General features: G+C 34.1%; 1 protein-coding gene across 5 annotated transcripts in view; it reads left to right on the top strand.

The window, feature by feature from the left end:
- Positions 1–24649, top strand: part of MBD5 (methyl-CpG binding domain protein 5) — a 120014-nt gene that overhangs the window by 40882 nt on the left and 54483 nt on the right. For 3 of the 5 annotated variants that reach the window (XM_004674669.2, XM_012727412.1, XM_012727409.1), the window contains exons 2-3: positions 9625–9798; positions 21807–22466. In XM_004674669.2, the coding sequence (XP_004674726.1) occupies positions 22354–22466 (113 nt within the window). In that variant the 5' untranslated portion in view covers positions 9625–9798; positions 21807–22353. The remainder of the gene's footprint in view (positions 1–9624; positions 9799–21806; positions 22467–24649) is intronic. The other 2 variants (XM_012727407.1, XM_012727406.1) reach the window with 2 other exon arrangements.

Here is a 24649-nt window from a genome sequence, read left to right as displayed (position 1 = left end):
ATAGATAGATAGATAGATAGATAGATAGATAGATAGATAGATAGATAGATAGATAGATAGATAGATAGATAGATAGATAGATAGATAGATAGATACTTAATGTGTGCAAGCTTATGTATGATTTTTAAATAATATGTACATGTTTTTACATTTAAAGCATATTCCTCAACACACTGCTCTTCATTTGACAGTATGTCTTGGAAATCTTTCCAAATAACTATTGAATTATCTCTCTTAAGTGTTGTGTTATCTTTCATAGTAGAAAACTAGTGTTTTCTAGTTTATTTTCTAATTATTTGTTTTGAAGTAACACTGGTTAACATTGTATATGATTTTGAAGTGTAGGATCATTACCTTTAGGGCTTGTTATCTACCACATTATGGCAACCATAGTCCTCCACCATAGTCCACTGTGCTCCCTCCCTAGTTTGTTCTTCCCTCATCCCTCCCCACTTAGTAACTTCAATTTGACAATCAGATTTCTAAGGTTTATTATTGGTTTAGCTTTATCTGGCCCTTTGCTTTGTTTCTCTTTATTCTGTAGACAATTGATACCATCTGGTATTTGCCCATTTCTTTTTAACTTATTTTACTTAGCAGTTCCATCCATGTTGTTGACAGTGGCAGAATTTTATCCTTTTTTTAACAATTGAGTAGTATTCCATTGTATGTGGATATATATATTCGTGTGTGTGTGTGTGTTTGTGTGTGTGTGTAGAAAACATCTTCCTGGGCCCTCCCTGGTGGCACAGCGGGTTAAAGCACAGCACTGAGAAGCTAAAGCCACATCCACATGAGTTCGATTCCCGCCTGCCCCGGAGGTGACCACATGGCGCGGCAGACCTCTCCTGACCCGCCCACTGCTCCCCTCAACAGTGTACTTCGTTGATCTGCCTGTTCTGCTCCCCACTCTGTCTCTGGTGAAGCTTCTCGCCACCCCTGAGCCTCTGGCCTGTACCCCAATTCTGTATGTACAAATAAATCTTTAAAAAAAAAAAAGAAAACATCTCCCTAATGCACGATTCTGTTATTGGCACTTAGGTTGTTTACTTAACTTGGCTATTGTAAATAGTGTGGCAGTAAACTTAGTGTATATATAACCCTTTGAATTAGTGTTATAGCATTCTTTCTTTTTAAGATTGATTTATTTATGTACACATAGAAGAAATGGGACGTAGGCAAGACTTGCGGAGGTGGAGTGAGAGGATTTACCAGAAACAGAGTAGGGTGCAGAACAGGCAAATCTACTCATTCACAGCTAAGGGGAGCAGTGGGGGTGAGACAGGAGAGCTCTGTTGTGCTGAACGTGGATTAACTCCCTGGCTAGGGATCAGACTCGGGCCATTGCAAAGGTAGTTCTGAGACTAACTCCTATGCCAACAGGGAGGCCCTGTTTCTGCATTCATCTCATAGATAGCTAAAAGAGGAATAGCTGGGTCATATGGTAGATCTACTTTTAAAATTTAGAGAAGTTTTTATACTGTTTTCCATAGAGGCTGGACCATTCTGTATTCCTACCAACAGTATATGAGTGTTGCTTTTTCTCCATCTTTATCAAAACTTGATGGTTCTGGCTATTTTGATATGGGCTGTTCTCATATGTGTGAGGTAGTATCTCATTGTGTGGAATTGCATTTCCCTAGTAATAAGTGATGATGAGCATTTTTTCATGTACCTGTAGCCATCTGCATGTTCTCTTTGGAGAAGTGCCTAGTTAGCTCCTCTGCAAAATTATTGATTAGGTTATTTTCTGTTTATTGAGTTATATAAACTTTTTATATATCTTGGACATTAGTACCTTGTCAGATCTATGGTGTACAAATATTTTCTCCCATTCAGTAAGATGTCTTTTTGTTTTAATGATAGCTTCTTTTGCCATACAGAACAATTTTAGTTTGATATAGTCCCAAATGTTTATATTCTTTTCTGTTTTTCTTTCTTTTGGAGACAAATTCACAAAGATATCACTGAAGCCTGTATCATAGGCTATTTTGCCAATTTTTCTTCTATGTGTTTATAGTTTCAGGTTTTGCATCCCATTCTTTTATACATATGGAGTATGTTTCTGTGTATGATGCAAGAGAGTGGTCTTGATGGATTCGTTTGCTTGTATCTACCCAGTTTTCCAATAACTGTTTATTGAAGAAGTTTTCCTTCCTCCAAAGTCTACTCTTGGCTCATTTTGACATAGATTAACTGTCCATATAAATGTGAGTTTACTTTTGGGCTCTCAGTTTTATTCCAGTGACCTGTGTGTCTTTTTATTCCAGTGCCATACTGACCTGAGTATTACACCATTGTAGTATAATTTGAATCTGGTAGTGTGAAACTTCCATTCTGTCTCTTTTTTGACAGTATTGCTTTGGCTCTTTGGGGTCTTTCATGGTTCCATATGAAGTTCAGTAATGTTTGTTGTATTATTTGAAGAGTGGCACTGAAACTTTGATAGGGATAGCATTGAGCCTGTAGATTGCTTTGGCTAAGATGAGATTTTTAATAATGTTAATTTTTCCAATCCATGAACATTAACTATCTTTCCAGTTTCTTATGTCTTTTAACAATGACTTATAGTTGTCCATATCAGGTCCTCCACTTCCTTCGTTAACTTTACTCCTAGCGTTACTCCTAGCTACTTTATTCTTTCTAGTGAAGTTGTAAATGGAATTATTTTTTCATCTCTTTCTCACTAGCTCATTGTTTGCATATAGGAATGCTACTGCTTTTTGCTGATTGATTTTACAACCTGCCACTTTGCAAAACTGATTTCTTGTTAATAGTTTTTTACTGGAGTCATTAGGTGGGTTTTACATATATTATGCCATCTATAGATGATAGTCTTACTTTTTCTTTCCTAATTTTGGATTCCTATTACCATTCTCTTGCCTAGAAACTCTAGCTAGAATTTCTAATACTATGTTGACTAGTAATGATGAGGGTGGACACCTTGCTTATACCTGATGTTAGAAGAAAAACTGAACATTTTCACAACTGAAAATTATGTTAGCTGTGGTTTTATCATATATGACCTTTTTTGTGTTTCAGTTTATTCCACTTATCTCCAGTACTTTGAGGATTTTTATTATAAATTAATGTATAATTTTATCAAGTGTTTTTTCAGCATTTATTGATAGAATTTTTATGATTTTTTGATGTTTTATTTTTCCTGGAGTGATAAATTACATTTATTCTTGTGATTTATCCTTGTGTACCTGGAATAAATCCCATTCGATCATGGTGTATTACCCTTTCAATCTTTTGTTGAATTCAGTTTGCTAAAATTTTGTGGAGGATTTTTGTATCTGTGGTCATCATGGGAATTGGTCTGTAGTTTTCTTGTTTTGTGATGTCTTTGTCTGGCTTTGGTTTCAGAGTAATTTTGTTCTCATAAAGTCAGTTTGGAAGTATTTCTACTTTCCTAATTTTTTGGAAGGATTTGACTATAACAGGTATTAGTTCATAGGTAACTAGTTCATAGAACTGACTAATGAAACCATCTAATCCTGAACTTTTGTTTACTGGGAGTCTTTTGATTACTGTTTCATTTTCATTTCTTGTAGTTAGTCTACTTAGGTGCTCTATTTTCCTGATTCAGTCCTGAATGTTGTATAATTTTAAGAATTTGTCTATCTCTTCTAGGTTAATCAGCTTACTTGCATACAAATAGTTATAGTAATTTCTTATGACTCTTGGAATTTTTGCATTGTTTATAAATTCTCCATTTTCATTACTGATTCTCTTTGAGTTTTATCAACATTTTTTTTCTTTGTAAACTTAGCTAGAAGTTTTGTGTTTGTTTTTCCAAATAATCAGCTTTTGCTTTCATTATTCTTTGGGCTGAATTTTGTTTTGTTTTGTTTTGTTTTCCTCTAAGTTTAGTTATTTCCTCCCCTCTACTGGCTTTAGGGTCATTTGTTCTATTTCTGGTTGCCTAAATCAAAAGATAATATTTATTTCAGTTCTTGTTTCTTGTTGTGAGCTGATGTTGCTAATTATAGTTATCTTTAAGTACTGCTTTTGATATGCCCCACAGGTTCCGATAGTTTGTGATTGCATTTGTCCAAAGGTACTTTTTAATTTCATGTTTAATCTCCTCACTTACTCCCATAATCATTTGGTAGTATGTTAAGTCTCAAACATTAGCTGGGTTTTTTTTTTCTTTTTGGTATCTTTTTGTGGTTGATTTCTAATTTTATACCATTAGAATATGAGAAAAGATGAGTATGATTTCAATACTCATGAATTTGTTTATACTTGCTTTGTGATCTAGTATGTACTCCGACCTGAAAGTTGGCATTGAGAAAAATGAGTATTAAGCTTTTTTCAGGGTACAATGTTCTATAAAGATCTACTAAGTTCATTTGGTCTAATTCTTTGTTTAAAGCTGTTGTTTTCTCCATTATTTTTCCTCTGGTTGACTGTCCCTTTAGTTAAAGTGGGATTTTGAGTCCTCACATTTTATAATAATTGCTTTATATATTTTGAAATAATGTATATTCTTATTCATTACATACTGATAATTCCTGTCTTGTCACCTTTTCCTTTTTCAACTGAATATCTATTTAATCTGATATACATGGCTGTCCCTGTCTTTCTTTGGCTCCTTTTGCTTCTGGGATTTATTTTTTCTTTTGAACCTGTGTTTATCTTTGCAGCTCAGGTGCATTTTTCCAAGTTTCTTCTTTTTCTCTTCTCATCTGACCTCATTTTAAAAGACGCTGATGTTAAAAGCTATGCTTTCAACTCAATTTTTATGGAAATGGTGCTTTTTCTTTTCATACTTAGATCTTATAAATTTATAAAACACTTTTTTTAAATTAGAACTTTGGGAAAATACAACAAAGCTTAGAAAGCATACAATTCCTCTGATAAGAGCAGAGGTAAACATTTCTCTATTTTAAAATGTTTGTTTTTTTCTATTCAGTGGTTTGTTTATATGGATGTCAGCTAAGAGAGTTTCCTCTATAGTTCTAATTAGAATATCAGAATATATCATTATCAGAAAATGACTACATAGGAGTGAAATTGCATGTATAACATACCTGTAGATCAGCATTACGTATATGCTATGGATCTATGATGCCAAAACCTCTTTAGCTTAGAATGAAGAGATTCACCCTACAGTAAGAATATTGATATGTTTTCAAAGCCACTTTTATGATACTCCCAAATACAAGTTCTCCACTTCAGTATGTAATCAGGGTCTTCACTATCCTGTGGATCTCTTATCTCAGTTACATATATAAAATTGAGTTAAAAAATAAATCCAGAATCATCTTTATAAATTCTTGTTCTTCTAGCTTGTATAGAAATGACAGAATCAGAAAAAAAAATCAGCTCAAAGGTTCATCAGCTTTCTAAATGTCAGACACAAATTTAAAGTTTAAAAATATATTAAGTGTTTAAAGCTGCTATAAAAATAACATGCACACTCAAATGTGTTATATCAAATTGTAACACATGAACACATCATGAAACAAAAATAAACTGCTGTGAGTTTATGTATTTATATGGACTGCTGACTAAAGCTTTGCAATCGGTTTTCATATAGATTTTGAACATCTTATGATTATGCATTTTTATTTTTAAATTTTCAGCTGCCATTTTTTAAAACTTGAGTCCATTATTGTATCTCCAGATCAAATTATGCAAGAGTATCGCCACAGCATGTGTTAGTTCTTTGAATAATTGCAAATAAGACAGCTATATTTTGCTGGCATGAATCCTAACCACTCATTAACAGTTTTGCTATAACAAACTAATGTGATAATATTATATTAAAGGAAATTTTCTTGCGTAATTTACATTTTGAGTAGTTTTGGCTTTTTAGTTTTGGGGGGTTTTTTGCCCATATTATACTCAAGAAGAACATAAGTAGTGATTGGATGTAGTCATTCACTTTTGGAAACAAAATCATCCTTCAGGTTTCTAGGCCATTTATTTGCAGAGATATTAATATTGCCAATGTCAAATGATTATTTTTAAAAAGGTGCATTTGCAATAAATTTTCCATAGTAATCAGAATTGTGTCAATGTTATAAAGCTAAAACAATACAGAAATAAATTTGTTGATGAAAATGGCTTAAAATTACAACTGTCACCCATGCTTCATTTCATACTTTCATTAATCAAAATAGTCTAGCCTTATTGATAGATTTTAATAAATGATATAATTTGGATTTGTTATTAACAAATCTCTTTCTGCTTTATATAATAGAAGTTCCATTAGGATTTTCTTAGACAAAAGAGATCTACTGATCGGGTACAATCCATTAATTTTACAAATTGAAAAATTGCAGCTCATCATAAGTGCTGGAAAATTGCAGATAGCAAACTTACTAACCCTTAGTTCACTGTTCTCCCTATTTTTCTATCTCATCTATAGTTCTTTAGTACATTTGTGTCATGTCATTTAGCATTTAATGATATGGTTTGCATACATGCATACCTTTATTTATTCAACAAGTAATTTTCTCTGTGACAGATATTTTACTATTACTGGAGACATCCTCTGAATCTAGAAATTGTACTGAAAATAAAATAAGAAAAATAAGTCTATCCAGCCTACAATCAATTTTGATTGATTGTAGCTAGCTACCTAGCTAGCTACAGCTAGCTAGGTACCTTGTGTACATCAGTAATTTTATCATATAACTAACAAGAACTTTTTCTACTTAAGATTGAATTTTAGGAGGGTAAAAAACATCCCTTTAAAATTTCGAATTTGAAAAATAATTGAGCTCAAATATATTGCCTGCATACCATGTACCTGGTGCTTTGCAAACATAAGCACAGATATACGAAACAAGGAATGTGTGTATTGTATATAAAGTAGGGTGTGGTAGGTGCTATTACATAGATGTAGCCAACTTAATACAATAGTGAGGAAGGAACTGTTTACTAAGTAATTCTAAATAAACGGCTATAGGAAGCATAATGAGTTAGTTATTTCTGTAGTTTATTTAAAGAAGAAAAGGTTCCTTTAAGAATGTGGGAGGAGTGAGGCTCGCTGGTGGCCTAGAGGTTAAATCTCAGCACTGTCAGCTCTAAGACTGTGGCCTGATTTCCATCAGCTGCCCTTATGGCGCAGCAAACCTCTCCCTCTGCTCCACTCAGCAGTGTATTTCAGTAAATCCATCTATTCTGCTCCCCATTCTGTCTCTGGTGAATCCTCTCACAACCATCCTCCTGTGCTTCACATCCCCACACATCTATGGCCTACACCCCAGTTCTTCTTCTATACACACACAAAAAAGAATGTAAGAAGAAATCTTTGTATGCCCAGGGAACATATCAGTGGGTACTCCCCACTCCACCCCTGTAAATGTCTCTGGTATATAGTTATTCATTATTCCCCCCCACCCTCCGACCTGGTCCTTTATAGCATAGCTGTTTTTTATTTGTTTGTTTTTTTTATGATAACTAATATACCCATCATTCTTTAACAGTATTTCATGGAGTTTACATACTTGTCAGAGGAGAGAAACATTAATAGGGTAAATAGAAAATATATAGTATATTAGTAATAAACACTTAGAAGAAAGAATAAAGACAGAGAAATTATCAGAGAGGAAATTAAAAGGTAAATTAGTTAATATCTCTTGCCTCAGTTTCCTCAGTCTAGAAAAGAAAAAGCAATAGTACTTGTACTCTTTACAATTGTGACAAGGATTAAATGCATTAATATATCTATTTATAAAATACAACTCAATTCCCAGAAATGTCAGCTAATATTATTTCTATATTTGGTGAAAATATCTTTAACACAAAAGTTATCTTATTTTCATCACATAAGGACTTCCTTTATTAAAGGATATACTTCAATTTTGAATTACTTCCTCTATAAGCTTAGACTCCCTCATCCATATTCTTGTCCCTTTTAGCTTCTGCTTTCAATATGCTTACATATAATATTGCTTTCTTATTGAAGTGAATCATCATTCTTTAACAGCATTTCTTCTAGAAAACAATATTTGCTTATCTAGATATTAGGTCATCATTTTCTATTTCAGGCATCAGGCAGGCATCCAGATTTTCCTGTGGAAAATACTCATTAATGATGCATCACGTCTCAAGGTTAAAAGGTCTGACAATATGAGACCTTTATGCATGCTTACCAACTAGAAATGAGTACAATATTGGAATTGTTATAACCAGATAGAAATGTAAAATCTTTAATATTAATCTTTTGGCACTAAGCTCATTTGCATGGGTTAGGTGATGTTTCAGGTCTTCTACAAGCCTTTCTTTTCCTGTCTAATCTCTGTGTATCATTAAATATATCCTGCCTCTACTTCCTTCTCTGACTCCTGAAAGCAGGACTGGCTCTTTGTGTTCATTTGTCATTTCACACCTATCAAAGTCAGTATCATTCAGTGTTACAATTACCTATTTACCTAACTGCCCAGTTCCACACCTTCTACCTGCCAGGGAGTAAGCTCCTTGAGATGGCGACTGTGTTGTGTTTGAGCCTAGTATTCATTTGAAACATTAACTATAATGCCAGCATTATTTTTGCACTCTAGGTAGGTAGACAGACACACAGATACACACCCTTGGTCCCACCTGCCTTAATTGATCCTTTGTCTGTCGTGGCTGCTCTCTGGAGAGAGGCAATGTACAAGCATACTGCTACACCCTGCCCTAAACATTCTCCTCTCTTGCTTTGGCCCAAAACCAAAAGAAAAAAGAAGTGGCTATCAGGAAAGACCTCAAAAGTGGAAGTGCTCCCTGTAAAGTGTCTATGGTCCTGGATGTGGTCCTTACACTTGCAATGTAAAAGGAAATTGATTTTGCCACTGCTTTCAAGGGTAGCATTCTTATAGAATCTGACCATCTATATTTACAAGAAAATAATTTATATCAGATAACCTGCTTGCATTTTTCTATTAACTAGTATTATCTACATTGACTTTTGTAACTCAGTGATAGCAGCTAACTTAATGATTTAAAAGCACCTATGAAATCCACCAAATAATCAAATAGTTGTCCAGTTATTGTGGAAATAGGACAAAATGGGTTGAATTGTCCTGAGAAACTTGTCAGCATTTCCCTGATGACTAGTAGAAAACAGAGTAAAGAGTAATAGGTATCAAGCATGCTTTTGAATGCCCTTATTTTTTTTCTTATTTGCTAAAAAGAAGAACTATTTTAAATCAGGAGATAAATGGATTTTATAACTCTTAATTATGGTAATGTACAATTTGGCTCCTTGATTTTTTTTATCCCAACATTAGTTAATGAGATAATAATGATAATGTAGTATTGCTAATGAGGATACTAAGAAAGAAGGAAAGATACAGTATTGAACATGGATGAGAATTCTCTATACCTCTACTTCCTCTAAATCCAGAATGATCATAGTCTTTGTCAGTTCAGTTTCACTAAGAAAGTTTATTGCATGTTTGTAGCTTTTAACTGGCTTCTGGCTCTCCCACACATGGTATTAATGCATGATGATCTACCAAGAATTCATCTTGCACCATTGTGAAGAAACTATGAAGTGTAAAACAGATTGTAAAGAAATGATGAAGTGTAAAACAGAGGTTCATTAAAAAATAAGTTATACTTCCTATCTGTTACCATAATCAATCCTTCACTCCTTATACAAGGGCCTTTCTCTTCCAGAGAACGGAAACCCAAGTACCTTCAGACATCAGGCTGGTGGGAATGAAGCAGGAAACCACTGCAGTGAACTGGAGAGCCAAGTCTTTTGTGAAGGTGCAGCCACTGCTCTATTCCAGATAATTGTTGCAAGGCAGGAATGTTGACCTAGTGTTACCACAATATCCAGTTTACCAGGTAAAGCTGGAAATGCAAATTTTCATGTGAAATCTTCTCATTTAAACACTACCTCACTTTCATTATTGTTCTGAAAACATTTCTATAGGTGGGATATGGTCTATACAGCACTACTTTTGTAACTTGGTCTTATATTTTGTTTACCTGTTTGTTATATTAGAGACTTTATTTTCTATAGATTTTTCTTTTCTTTGTATGTTCTTCAAAATATGCCTGGTTTTGTGATGTTGAAACCCTTCCTCTCCAACCTGAGTATTTTGTGCATTTATTTTCTTTGACTGCTACATTTTCTCTGCCACCCTCAGCATTACAGTAAGCAGTCTCACATTGAAGAGAGTCTCCTTGAAAAACTGTTCCTAGTCCACCACTTAACATATGTGGGTATTGTGAAACAACCTAAACAACAGTGAAAGACTTTATTTCATGGAGCTTAGGACTCTGGCTTATTTCTAGAGTCCACACTATCATTCTCCTCTTGCTTTCTGAAAAAACTTATCACACAAATTATAGACTGTATTTATCTTTTACTTTAAATTATGCTTGCTGGAGACATTGATTAGAATTGAGTGTTCCTAGATACTTATACACATTTAAAGACAATAATGTGGTGTAGATTCTTCAGGACTGAGGAGTCTTCCTATTTTTTACTTTTAAAAGGAACTTGATTTTTAATATTATTACAAGTTATCACTCCCTCTCTACAGAACTGACTATGTAATTATTCCACTGCCAGGTGAATTGAAGAGTGTTAAATATTTTTATAGCAGAAGAACATATAAATAATAATCATTTCAATATACTGCACAGCTCCAACTGAGCATAACTCACATTGTTTCATTCTTTATACAGTTTTGGGGGGAAATATTAATATACATTTTTCCAAAATGATTTGATTAGATATATTTAGCTGAATCTTGAATAGTTGTAATATCGGTAATGCACACATACAATGTGAATATTACCCATTAAACTTGCTTTTGTACAGTCTTAGATTGTATAAATGAGACAAGTACTTTTTATAAATATTCCCTATGATAAATTTTATTAAACTACAGAAAAGTAAAAATAGCATGCAATGCTGGTGGCTAATATACAGAAATAGAGCATAAATAATTTTTCCTTCATAATTATACTATTTATCAATTAGTCCAGAGATTTTTTTATGTGACTTATTATTATACTTTAAAAATTTCTCTAACTTTTTTTTAAGAGTGTGTTTTTGGGAACTGGTGATTGTCACTTTTTGACTTTTAAAACTATATAGCATGCATCAGTATTTTCTTTATATGCATGTAGACCATCATTTTTCACTTCCTTATATAGTTTTAAAAGTACAAAGTGAAACTTTCACTTGAAGTTAAATTGTTTTTTCTTTATAATCATGGAGAATGGCAAATTGAGGGAAAACCCCAGTTATGTATAGTATATGTGAATCACTGGGTATCACAGATGAATTAGAAAGAGAACCCAGTTTAGACTTGGAAGTTTTGAGGAAGCTACTGAAGGTCTCTCTGAGGACATGGCATTTCAATTGAGATAAGTAGGAGTTAGTTTAGTAAAAAGAGTTAGGACAGGAGATGGTATTCCAAACAAATAGATAAGGTATGTAATAATAAAAAAAATTAATAAGAAATGCCCTGAGTCATTTTAGAATCATCAAAGGAATAACCTTAATTCTTTCTAGTATTTAGATCATCCAGGTTAATGCTGCCCATTCTTTTTTTTTTTTCTTTTTTAAGATTTTTTTTTTAAAGATTTATTTATTTATTCATACAGAACTGGGGTACAGGCCAGAGATGTGGAGGGTGAGAGGCTTCACCAGAGACAGAGTGGGGAGCAGAACAGGCAGATGGATGAAGTACACTGCTGAGGGAGCAGCGGGCGGGTCAGGAGAGGTCTGCCGTGCCATGTGGGTCACCTCCGGGGCAGGCGGGACTTGAACTCATGCGGAAGCGGCTTTAGATTCTCAGTGCTGTGCTCCAACCTGCTGCGCCACCAGGGAGGGCCCTAAGATTCTTTTTATTTCTCATACAGAACTGGGGTACAGGCCAGAGGTGCAGGGATGCTGAGAGAATTCACCAGAGACAAAGTGGGGAGCGTAACAGGCATATGGACTGCTGACGGGAACAGTGGGCGAGGCAGGAGAAGTCTGCTGTGCCATGTGGATCACCTCTGCACCAGGATCAAACTAGCACTACAGCAGCTGCAGCTAGCTTGCAGTGCTGCACTTTAACCTGCAGCGCCACCAGGGAGGGCCCTTATGCTGCCCATTCTTAGTCCTTATTCCTTTTTCTCTACTTGAATGAAACAAAAAAAATAAACAAGAGCATAATACTATCCACAAAGCTTGTGACTATTTCCATTTAAAAACTTACCCCTAAAGTTTTGAAGATAAGCAAAAATTAACTCTTCTAAGTATATAATATTAAATGTTGGAGAATACTTTTCTTAATTATAAAACCAATGTATTTTACTTATAGAAAATTTTGAAAATGGAGAAAAAAACACTACCATTCCTACTGCAGGGAGATAACCACTGGAGGGATAGTTCTGTTCTATTCCTATAGCTACATAGTAATATTTTATATATGAAGGTTTGTAATTCCACCCGCAACTCATGGACTTTTCCCTCTGCTATTAAATTTTCAATAATATGTAAAAGAAACAATTTGGATATTTATTTTCTGCTAGTCTCTTGTTATATCCCCCAGAATAATCTTAGAAGGTTTTAATCATTTCATAAGGAAAGAAATTTTAAATCTTACCCAAGATCGCAACTAATGAAGGGTAGAACTACATCACTTCTCAATGCTGTAATTGAAAGTTTATAAATTAATTATAGACTTTCAGGTTGATTTCAGTGCAGTTTTTGGCTATTTGAAATAATACTTAATGACTCTCTGAGTTGATTGGGCCAGCTCAGCCTGGTTCCATATATTGTAAACTAGGATACTACACAAATTACAAATGATTTTACTTTTCTGGGCACTTCAAGGGCAGGGGCATCAGGAATGAGAAAGCTTCATTGATCAGGGCAGGAAAAATGTGTTCACAACATCCTAATACAATTATACAAAACAAGTGGAAATGTGCTGGGGATAGTTTAGGATAAATAAATAGAACCAGGAAGAAGCAGTAGGTCTCTTACAAAGGATGTATCTGAGGTATGCTTTGGAAGTGTTGGCTGCATGATTGAAATAAGAACCAAGTAGAAATAATAGCCAAAATGAGAATGTGGCTAAACTATTAATCTAAGTTTTTAAAAAATGAAAGAAGATACAACTGTATGGTACAGGTGCTCATAGATAAAAATGTTTAGCTAAATGGTGAAACAGGAAGGTTGAATGAGGGGCTATGAAGAAGCCCTTCGAATAATAAATATACAGAGAAAGAATTGCAAAAGGGAAAAGTCATGTAGGGTTACTCTAACAAGCTTAATTTAACTAATAGTGATGGAAAGATTATGAGTGTATCCATTTGTTATCCAATCAAAGATAATTATGTAGTTCCACTCAGGCATGCTCCAAGATGCTAATGCTAATAATATTTTTTAATTCAATTATATCTGTTATGTGTGCATTGAAATTTTAGTATAGAAGTAGATTTTATGTGAGACTTGCTCTCAATTGGAGAATGTGAAACAGTGAGTCTTATAAAATGAAGGGCATGGAATCTTTAAGTATTTCATAAGCTAAGTTTACAATGATAATTTTAAAATAAGTATAAGTGATTATTTAAAATTATAAATACCAGCATATGAAGTATTGGTGATGTACTAATTTATATGATCTCTTTCAAGTAATACCTCATTGGACTTTCATTCTGTCCTACTGTGTATCCAAATAGCCTACTGAGCATAAGATCAATGTGCAATGTCATTATAAATATTTTAAGGGATTCTACTCATAATATGACATTACGCTACAATCAAGCTATTATTCTTACTACTAATAAAGCTTGTGTAATAGGAAGATTTATGACAGTTAATGTTTTTCAGAAAGATTCATGAAGATAATTACTTATTTTCATAATACCAATCTGAAATTTAATCTTTTAAATATACATCTAACACTCCATAAGGTGTGATTTTATGCTTAGGTTACAAAAATGTCACTAAAGCAGATTGAGAAAAAAGTTCTACTGCATGAATTAGCATCATGCTGAAATAGTTTAATTTTTATATTGTTGCATTATTAATTAATGGCTCCTTATTCAATCCAACTAAAATGTGTATGTGTGTGTGTGTGTGTGTATATATATACACATATAAATTTTCTTATAAGTCCTCAAATACTTTTTCTATACAAAAGTTATCACTCAGATTGTGAGAATATTAGGGACAAATATAGAGCAAAAATGTACATACTTTGTCAACCTCAGTACTCACTGGTTTCTACTGACTTTCTTTTAAAAACATCTCATTTTAAATACAGGATATTAAAATTTTATAAGTGTACATGATGAAATCAGAATATAAAATTATAGTGACTAATTAGAATATACATAGTCTCCAGGAAATACTTAAGCATCTATTGTAAGGCAGGTATTATCCAAAAACTGGAAATATAGGAGGGACCTAGCAAGAGAAGGTCCCTTCCCTGAGGGAGTTTTATATTCTTATAGGGAGAGAAAAATAACAAGAGAAATCAGATAATAATAGGTATTAGTAAATTAACAAAATATAAGCAAGTACATAGAGTTTATAGTATAATCTATGAGGAAATAACTGTAACTTACATTCCGAATGGTCAGAAGCCAATGTAAAGAAGTAAATCAAAATTCATTTCCACCAAATTCAATTCTCATAGACTAATTTCTATTTTGAAAGGATGCAGAACTGGTAAAACTGTTGGCATATATCCTCCTCAGAACACACATACACTCTATTGTTTTAATTTCATTACTATTGCTGCTAGAATTGCTTGTAAAAAAAAATTTAATTATACCCTAAGTATAAAATTGCTCTGAGTAACAGGTAGATGTTGGAACCTTTCATAGCATATTGTCTTTTCTGTTTTAACCTGTACATTTATTGGGCTTAACCAAGCCTTATTAATCAGGTATAGGTTGTATGGAATCTTTCAGACAGTTGAAGAGAAAGTGTTATAGATGTGTGACTTTTTGTTAACTTAGGAAGAGAAACTTGTTTTTATAATCCAAGATATAAAAATAAAGCTTGAGTAAATCTTAAATGATAGATCTATATAGAAATAATGTTATCAGAATCTTGGGGGCAAATAGAATAAACTTTAATGTTTAGAAACAGAAAGAATGCATGGGCTTCAAAAGTTTGAGGGAAAAAGCCCAAAATGCTTTCTTTAAACTACCTTTAAGAAATTTATTAAGGACCTTAAAATTATGCAATTCTATTTTAACATATAATTTAAGTAAAATATCAAAAATTTAGGAGGAAAAAAAACTATGTCCACAAAAAGGAAGTTAGTAAATAAACTATGTATATACACACACACACATATGTATATATGTATATAGGTATGTGTGTATGTATATGTTAGAAAATTATAACTAGAACCTAGATCTCTTTATTACAACTTTGACCTTACCTTTGGTTGAACTTCTAGGATTTCTTTTTTTTTTTTTATGATGGTTACCCTAAAATCTTTGTCAAGCCCTCAAATTCTGCATCATTGGCATAGGTCTCTAGACTTCTGTTCTTGTCTTTCAGTTTTTCTGTCTTGTATTCAGATGCTCTGTTTTTCCTAGGCATGTGTGTTGCCTTATTTGGGTTTTTGGTTGAGTCATTGTGGCTTTAGTTTTGCTTATCTTCACTTAAATTGGTAGTGGGTAAGGGAGGATAGGGACATGGAAAACTGGAGTCCAAAGATTCAGTTTCCATCTTGGTAATGAAGGACACCTATTTGAGATGGAGATTTTTATACTGCCTTTTCTCATTAATACACAGCAAGCAGTGATCACTTCTCAGAGTCAAACTTCTAAAGTTCCACTTCCTTGCCATTTCTCTGGGTGGCAATACCCAGGCACTCTCCAATCTCACTGAAGGAACATGATAGAATTCTACCATCTGTGCTGGAAGCAGCCAGATTCTCCACAGTTGAGCAAAAGGTCCCAGTTCCTGTGTCCATATAGGTCTGCACTCCACTCTCACTAAAAAGATTCCCTTCACAGTTTGTGCCCACTTCCTAGTTTGTTCAGATAAGTGAAATGGCTGGTACTCTGGCCACAACTCCCTCTCCTTCCTGTTGCATCACCACAGGGAGCCACTAACTTGATTAGGTATCTGTGAGTCTGTCCCCACGCCTGTCAATGAACTGGTGAAATTTCCTATGAGTAATATGTAGGTTTTTTCAGTTGTCTTTAAGGGAGAGCATTATTAAAACCTCCCTATTCTGCTATGTTATGGTTAGATTTCCAGTTTAATTTTTTTCATCATTAAACATCTTTGCATTTTTCAAATTCAAAAAATGAATGTTGGCAAAATCAGTACCCTTATAAATAAATAAATGATAACTATATAGTTACTGCATCTCTGTTCTGTGAGGGACTTTTAAGACCCTTATAATTAATTGGACTGCCTTTGAAAGGCGGGGTTATCAACAAAATAAGGATGGCCCTCCCTGGAACCGAAAGACATAGAAGATTGGCTGCCCATATAATGTGGAGATGGAAAATGGGCTGTGTCCTGGGAAGGAAGGCAGGAGCATTCGTCTAAGTCAGTGTTTCTCAAATTTGAGCATGCATCAGAGTCACCTACATGGGTTGTTCAAAAATAAAATAGAAACAGGCCTCCCCCTGGAATTCTAATTCAGTAAATTTAAGATCTGGCCTGTGAGTTTGCATTTCCGACAAGTTCGCAGATGTTATTGACAATAATAATATTTGTCCTGGGACAGTGCTCTGAGAATTTCTATTTAATGCAAAAACCAGCCATCAGATATTTTTGTTTTTGATTACTAAGATATGAGAGAGAGATTGGCAGAAATCACTGCAGTGTTGTTATCTGGCACATGTACCTACTGCTTAATGGAGTGAGGGAGTTAGTCTCAGGGAAGTTGGAGCTCACATGTAAGAGCAAGCAGGAAAAAAAAAAAAAAGAAAGAAACTACAATAAAATGATTAAAACCCAAGAGTAGAGAAAGTTTCCACTACAGTTCAATCTAATGATCAGAGGCCACTGAAGAAATTTCTTTAGGAAAAGTACTGTAATAAAGTAAACATGAGAAGAAACTGCAAAAATAATAATAACATTCTGTCATCAGAGTCTGTTACTACGTGGCAAAATTTGTATTTCTTTCCTGTCGGAGACTCTTTGTCCCTGATCACGGATTATTGGGGGGCAGAACAGGCAGATTCTCAAGGTGGGAATGGCGTCGGTGAGTGGAGATTCCTAAATAAAAGGGGAAAAAGGGGAGCAGGCGCAAGGAAGACGCGGGAATGGGAGTTGGGTGCAAGTCTTCCTGCTCTGACTTCAGCAGAGGTTTATTTTATACACTTAAGCAGGCAGAGAGATGACATTAGCATGAGCTGAGATCACAATCACCTTTTTTCTAAGAATAGTCTGGGGTCATTTTGACCTTTAGTTGAGATTATAGCATTTTAAAATCAATCTATCAAGGTTAAAGCGGGTACATAATTCACAAAGTTTAAGACTAATATTACTATATTTATCACAGTGAAGATTAACCAAAATAAAGTCCCTGAAACATTATCTGTTACTTAAAGCTTTCATTCTCATAGAGACATCTTAGGGAGTAAAGTGAGGGCAGGAAGAGGAAATTTCTTGTAAATCAAATTACTGTAAGGTTCTTTGAAAAACTTGTTAGAAAGTTTAAGTGAGTTTTCTTGAAGTCTAGATGGTAGAAAACCTGATTAGCTCTGAATAGGCGACTTGGGTGAATTTCCTTATCTAAAGACTAGATAGTAGGAAGTTTGAGTGGTTTTTTAGAAACTGAATGGGAGGCTATGTGAGATAGTATAGTGATAAGGTTTGTGTTTTCCTCTGTCTGGCAGTGAGAGAGACTTTGCAGTAACAGCCATTTGTTTTTATTAATCAGCCAGTTGTCAAATCACTTTTGACTTAAGAGGAATTTCTCACCCTGGTGCAGTACTTGCTTGTCAGGGCCAGGTAGTGCCTTATGAGGCTGAGGCAATCTAATTGTAAACTGAAAGTTGCTCAGAATATTTTGATATTATGATTATAAAAAAAAGGGAGGTCATAACATAAGTTAGCGTGGAAAGTCTGATTTTTCAGAGCATTTCCCCTCCATCCATATCATGTCTGTCAACAGAGGTTGCATAGCTTGTGTCACTTTCCCATCTTCTACCAGTGTTGGGAATCCTTCAGTACAGGGGCTGACACTTCTTTCCTCTCTCCACCCTTCCACTTCTCCCTCCATCTTTCATTTATCTTCTTCCACAGTGAGCTCTACCACACATTAAAATGGGCTTCAGATAAAGTGGAATTTCACCATTTTTGCACCCCAAGACATAGCACCTAGTACGCAGTAACTGCTCACTGACTGTTGGCTGAAATGTGAATAAATACATATGTGATCTGCAGGGGTCATGATTAAAAGAGACAATAAGTGGAAAACAGAAAAAGAACACTGTGCTAGTGATTATTTTGTGAGAAATGTGGACACAGTAGAAAGGCCCAAAAATAAATTACTACTAGCTTGAAGTACTAACAAAGATAGTATTACTTGGTAATTTTGTTTATATCCCCAATTTTTCCCAACCTTTTTTTTTTTGGCCAAAACTATAGTTTTTGACTTTCAGCTAGATGAAAATGTCCATGATGATAGCACCCTTAATCCATCTCAGAACCACGAGTACACTAAGGCATTTGCCTGAATCTATCATGCCCTTTACTACAAGGTATTTTATTCCTTTCCCACTGAAGATAATTTTTTTTTTTTAAGTTTTGGAGCTAATTTAAATTGGTAGACCTTTAGAAGTGCTGATTTGAGAATGTTGATTTATGGGTCTGTTTACATTGTTGGAATATGTTGACTAACTTATCCATGCTATTTAAAAATACTACCTGTAGTATCGAATTTTATTTAAATTAATATTTCTACATGAATCATAGACTATTTTTTCAGAATATATCATCTCACTTCTCTTTAAGTTCTTTAAGTTACAGCATATTTTAAATCTATAGATAAAAGTGAAATTGATTTTTTTTGTATTTAATTTCTTTATTTGTCATGTTTACATCAGTTGTGGTCCCCATAAAATTTCCACCACCAATTCACTGGTGCACCATCACCTTGGTATCTTGTGCTCTTCCCGCCCTCACATGAACCCTCCCCTGCAGAATGTCTCCAATTTATAGTTGTCTGATTGTTTTTGTTTAGTTTTGTTGTTGTTGTTTTTTAATTGTTATTATTTTCCCCTGATACCTTATTTGGTTCCCTTATAGTCCTCCTTTAAGTGAAACCAGCCAATATTTTTTTTCCATCTGACTTGTTTCACTGGGCTTAATCCCTTCTAACTCTATCCACGTTGCCGCAAATGCCACTAGATTATCTTTTTTTGCTAGTATTCCATTGTGCATATGTGCCACTTCTTCATGATCCGGTCATCTTTTGGGGGACATTTGGATTGTTTCTAAGTCTATAAATAGAACTTCAGTAAACATATGGGTGCAGGTATACTTTTGAATTAATGTTTTTGTGCCCTTTGGTAGACCCCTAGGAGTGGAATTGCTGGGTCAAATGGTAGCTCTATTTTTAGTAATCTGAGGAACCTCCACACAGCTATCCGTAGTGACTGGACTAGTTTACACTCCCACCAGCAAGTGTAGGAGAGTTCCTTTTTCATTACATCCTCACCAACATTTGTTGTTGTTAGTTTTTTAAATATGTGCCATTCTTACTGGTATCTCATTGAAGGGTATCATTGGTTTTGATTTTATTTTTGCATTTGTTGCTAACATTTTGTTCATTTGTCTGTTGACCATTTGCATTTCAACTTTGGAGAAGTGTCTTTTGAGTTCTATTGCCCATTTTCTTATTGCATTATTTACTTTGCTTTTCTTGAGTCCTGTGAGTTCTTTGTATATTTTTGTGATCAATACCTTATCAGTTGTGTGAAGTGCAAAAATTTTCTCCCAATTAGTAGAGTACCTCTTGTTTTGGTTAATCTCTCTTTTACTGTACAGAAGCTTTTAAATTCAATTTAGTCCCAGCTGTTTATCTTTTCCTTCATTTTCTTAGCTTTAGGAAATGAGACTTTAAAAGATGTTACTGAGGCCCTCCCTGGTGGCGCAGCGGTTAAAGCACAGCACTGAGAAGCTAAAGCCACTTCCACATGAGTTCAATTCCCACCTGCCCCAGAGGTGACCACATGGCGTGGCAGACCTCTCCTGACCCGCCCGCTGCTCCCCTCAGCAGTGTACTTCATAGATCTCTCAGTTCTGCTCCCTACTCTGTCTCTGGTGAAGCCTCTCGCCGCCCCTGAGCCTCTGGCCTATACCCCAGCTCTGTATGCACAAATAAATGAATCTTTAAAAAAAAAAAAAAAGATGTTACTGAAATGTATGTGTTGTTGTGTTTTACCTGTACTTTCTTATATATTTTTTATGGTTTCAGGTCTTATGTTTAGTTGTTTTTATCCATTTTGATTTGATTTTTGTAAAGTGTGTAGGTAGTGATCTAGTTTTATTCTTTTGCATGTGGTTTCTCAGCACCATTTATTGAACAAACTATGCTTGTTCCAATGTATGTTCTTTGTTGCTTTGTCAAAGATTAGTTGTCCAAATATATGTGGCTTTATTTCAGGGCTTTCTATTTGGTTCCATTGATCTGTATGTCAGTCTTTGTTACAGTACCATGCTCTTTCAATTATGGCTTTGTAGTATAGTTTCAAGCGTGAGGGTATCATACCTCCATTCTTCTTTGTTTTAGATCAGGAGAGCTTTGACTGTTTGAGGCTTTTTGTGTCTCCATGTTACCTTCATCAGTATTTCTCTATTTCTTTGAAGAATGTCATTGAGATTTTTATTGGGGTAGTGTTAAATCTGTAAAGTGCTTTTGGTAGGATGGCCATTTTTATAGTTAATTCTTCTACTCCATGAGCAGAAGGTGTCTCTCCATTTCTTTGTATCTTCCTATATGAAACTGAAATTTTTATACCAAGCCACATGGCATTAGAACAACTTTTTTTCATTTATCCCTTAGTGTAGTGTCATTAATCCTGTAATGTAAATTGCATATTATATATTACATTGATCATAAAAAGTATTTTTTATCCACCAAATAATGCTGGCAACTGTAAAGTCACATTCTTAACCAGAGTGAAGTAAAATCTTTTAAAATATTGTTTTTCATCCTTTTTTAAATTTTTATGAAGATTATTTCTTATAAGCATTGCACACCAACCTTGATTGCTGCTGTTTGAAGCCAGTATTTCTTCCCCAAACAGCACCTGTGATTCAATAAAGGAATTAAGAGAGTCTCTCTTAATAAAAGGGAGTTTATAAATCTAGACTATAAAGCAACTCCCACTCATTCAATAACAGTGGGGGGGAAGCTTCTCCTACTTGGAAAATTACTGTAAGTTAATTTCCTTTAAAAAAAAAAAGAATCCTTTCCTTCTTTACATCAATATGATGATTAGAAAAGTAAAAAAAAAAAAAAAGGAGTATGTAGAATTAAGGAGTAATCAAAATATGATCAGATTAAGCACAACTTTACAATTGTCTGGTCATAAGAAGTGATGGATGTATTTTCTTTGTGAGTTTCTTTGTGAGTTAAAAGAAACTTCTGTTTATTTTGCTTGCTGCAATAATTATAGGTCTCTCTCTAATAATTAGAAAGTTGCATGTGGGAAAGAGCAAAAATTTGGTTTAGTTGGAGTAAGTGGATCAATTTGGAAGAGAAAGTAAGTTGAATTTGACACATGATTTTGATGGCATTAAACCCTAAAGTGTTTTGGTGCAATTAGCAATTTATTCTATTTTGAAGTATACAGCCTCCTTGTTTTCTATATTACATCCATAATTTTCATATTTATGTATGTTTCAGGCTACATTATTGGAATTTTGAAGACATGAAAACATCAGAGGAGCCAACCTGCAACATCTTGAATTCAGTTTGGAAGATGAAGAGAAAGTTTAAAGAATGTGGCCTATAAAGGCGGGTAGTACCTGGAAATACTAATCGACTCATGTTGAAAACAATGAGACCAGTTTCTAAGCAGTAGAGTTTATTTAGTCCAACATCAATGTTGAACTAAAAACATTACACTCCTCCCCTCCCCACTTCAGACAGGTACCAGCATTGGTAAATATGATTCTCCTTAATCAGAAGCACTTATTTTTACCCATGTAGACCATCGTTAGGAATAAAATTTTGGTTATTTAATGTAGTTTATAATGGGAAACTGATTTTTTCCCACTATGGCAGATTTCAAGGACTTGGTTCTAAACTGAGCCGAAGCTTCCCAATGCATTTTGTACAGTCTGAGAAAAACTGTGCTGCATTGGCCATTTTTGAAGGCCACCATGCTCTGTAATATAAGGATATCATCTTATTGCTGATATCTTTGGAGAGTCCCAAGCAGACACAGAAAATGAATGGAGGCAAGGAGTGTGACGGAGGGGACAAAGATGGAGGTCTTCCAGCTATACAAGTTCCTGTGGGTTGGCAGCGACGCGTGGATCAAAATGGAGTGCTTTATGTCAGGTGAGCTCTTATTCCTGCCTGTGTTACCTGCAAGATTGCAGTCCCAAGATTAAGGTGGTAGACTCTGTTTCTCTTTGAGGGAGTAAAATATCATGATGAACAGTGCCTGAAATAATACCAAATGAATTATCTTCATGCTAGAATTATTCAAGTGTTTTTGTTCTGTACAGTACTATTTTGCAATGTAAATTACCTCAGGTTTCTAGAGAGAATTTTCATGCATTGCTTGTATTTCAATTATTAGACTTCCTAATACCTGATATTAACTAAAAGTGATTTCCTCCATTTGTTCTATTCCCTTGCACGTAATAATAAAAAATTAAAAGTCATGATGGTGATGGCTCTTATCTTACAAGTAAAAATCATACAACTAAAATGCAAAAGCCTGATCTTTTAAATATAAGTGGCATGTTAATTCTTCTAGAACATGATGAATAGAATAACTGAACTGTTGGCCAGAAGGTTTAATATTATTATTAAATGACTAAAACCTAAATTCCTTCTTTGTATTTTTCAGTAAGCATATGAAAGGTTAAGATACCAAAATCTTTATTTGAATATAATTTTGAAACTATCAGAAATAGATGTAGCTTTTTAAAAGCAATCACATTGCATCTTTACAAAATGCAGTTACTTTCAGTGTGGTTATTTTTATCACAGTTTCAACAGAAGTCTCCATTTGTGCAAAGTTGTATTTCTATAAATGAGGTGTTTCCATTAAACACAAGTGATTTCAAGCCATAACAACTCAGAAAAACAGTTAAGATTCTATCCTGCCTAATATGTTTCATGTAAGATATTTCTTGAGTTAAATTTAATTTGCACAAAAGTATTTTGTTTCTTTAGTATTAAACATGTGCTCTGTATTACTTGTAACAAAGGGATGGGGAAGCAAGGAACATGGAGCTCATCCCTTAATAAATAAGAACACATCATTTTTCCAACATGTTCCCATTGCTAATGGTGTTAACACATTGCCAGAAAGACTTTATTATATAAATAATATAGCAAGATGTCAATGTTGTTCTTATATAGTGTTGTTCTAGCTTACAATAAGCAAATATATTCTTAAAGTTACTCTAAACTCTTGATAATTTAATTTTTTACTTTTTTTATCCCTATGAAAGATAGGTCAGCTTTTCAGATTGTTAAGAGTTAATATTTCATTAAGTCTGGGAATCTTTCATTTATTTTATTCTATGATTTTCCATATATAGCTAGACTTTACTCCTAAGTTACTGTTAGTGTGAATTCTAAAAATCAAATCTGTATTAGAATTATTTTAGACTAACTTTGCCCAAAAAAAAGGTATTTTTACCTTCAAGTAAACTAAGCCAGCATAGGTTTGTATATGAGGTTAAATTACTACTTGAAAACATAACTATAGCTGCCTTCTCAATGTGCAGTTTGCTTGTAACTTTTAGGTTAGTCTCCAGCTGCTCCTGCCTAAGGGTGGCATTGAGGCTACACATTAAATTTCCCACCTGCTTCTAATCTTCTAAGCTTTATCTGTGCCATAAGACTTGTAACTATTTTTCACATTAATTATTACTCCCAAAAGTTAATTAAAGAGCTACAACTGACAGAAAGAAACTAACTGACTGATTGAGAGGAAGTGTTTTAAAAGTGTCTAGAGAGGAGTACTCTAATAGAATTCAGGAATTCTTGTCTTCAAATTTAATCTTACAATTAAATTCCTCTAAGATGCAGTCTGTATGCTTCCTTTAACTGTAAGATGCTAGGCAATTTCTTTTCACAAAATGTATTAATTCTCCACATAACTGGTGATTTAGTTTTATAAAAATTACCAGACTTCCAAAAACATTTCATTGTTCCCACTGATAGGTGAAATCAAATATGTAATATGGGAATTATTATTCATTACATAGCATGAGGGAAAATATGTTAGCCTAAATAAATTATTAAGTTGACAAAGTTGAGGATTTTGGTTGAGATTTTTCTACATGTATAACTCACTTCTAAAACTGTCTATAAATAATATATGAATAGCATTTTAAAACTTGTTCATTTATAGATAACAAAACTACTGCCTATGGTTTTATAATCAGAAAGTCTACCCCCAATAGTTTAATGCTTTGTGTACAAACTACAGGATGCTGTTTTTAGATAAATTTTACCAGAAGACTTAAGGGAAAGTTTTAGCAAGTACTAGTAAATTAAAA

This window comes from Condylura cristata, unplaced genomic scaffold (assembly GCF_000260355.1).
Source record: "Condylura cristata isolate star-nosed mole 26May11 unplaced genomic scaffold, ConCri1.0 scaffold00002, whole genome shotgun sequence".
In the NCBI taxonomy this organism is placed as follows: domain Eukaryota; kingdom Metazoa; phylum Chordata; class Mammalia; order Eulipotyphla; family Talpidae; genus Condylura; species Condylura cristata.
This window is presented reverse-complemented; position numbering and strand designations above follow the sequence as displayed.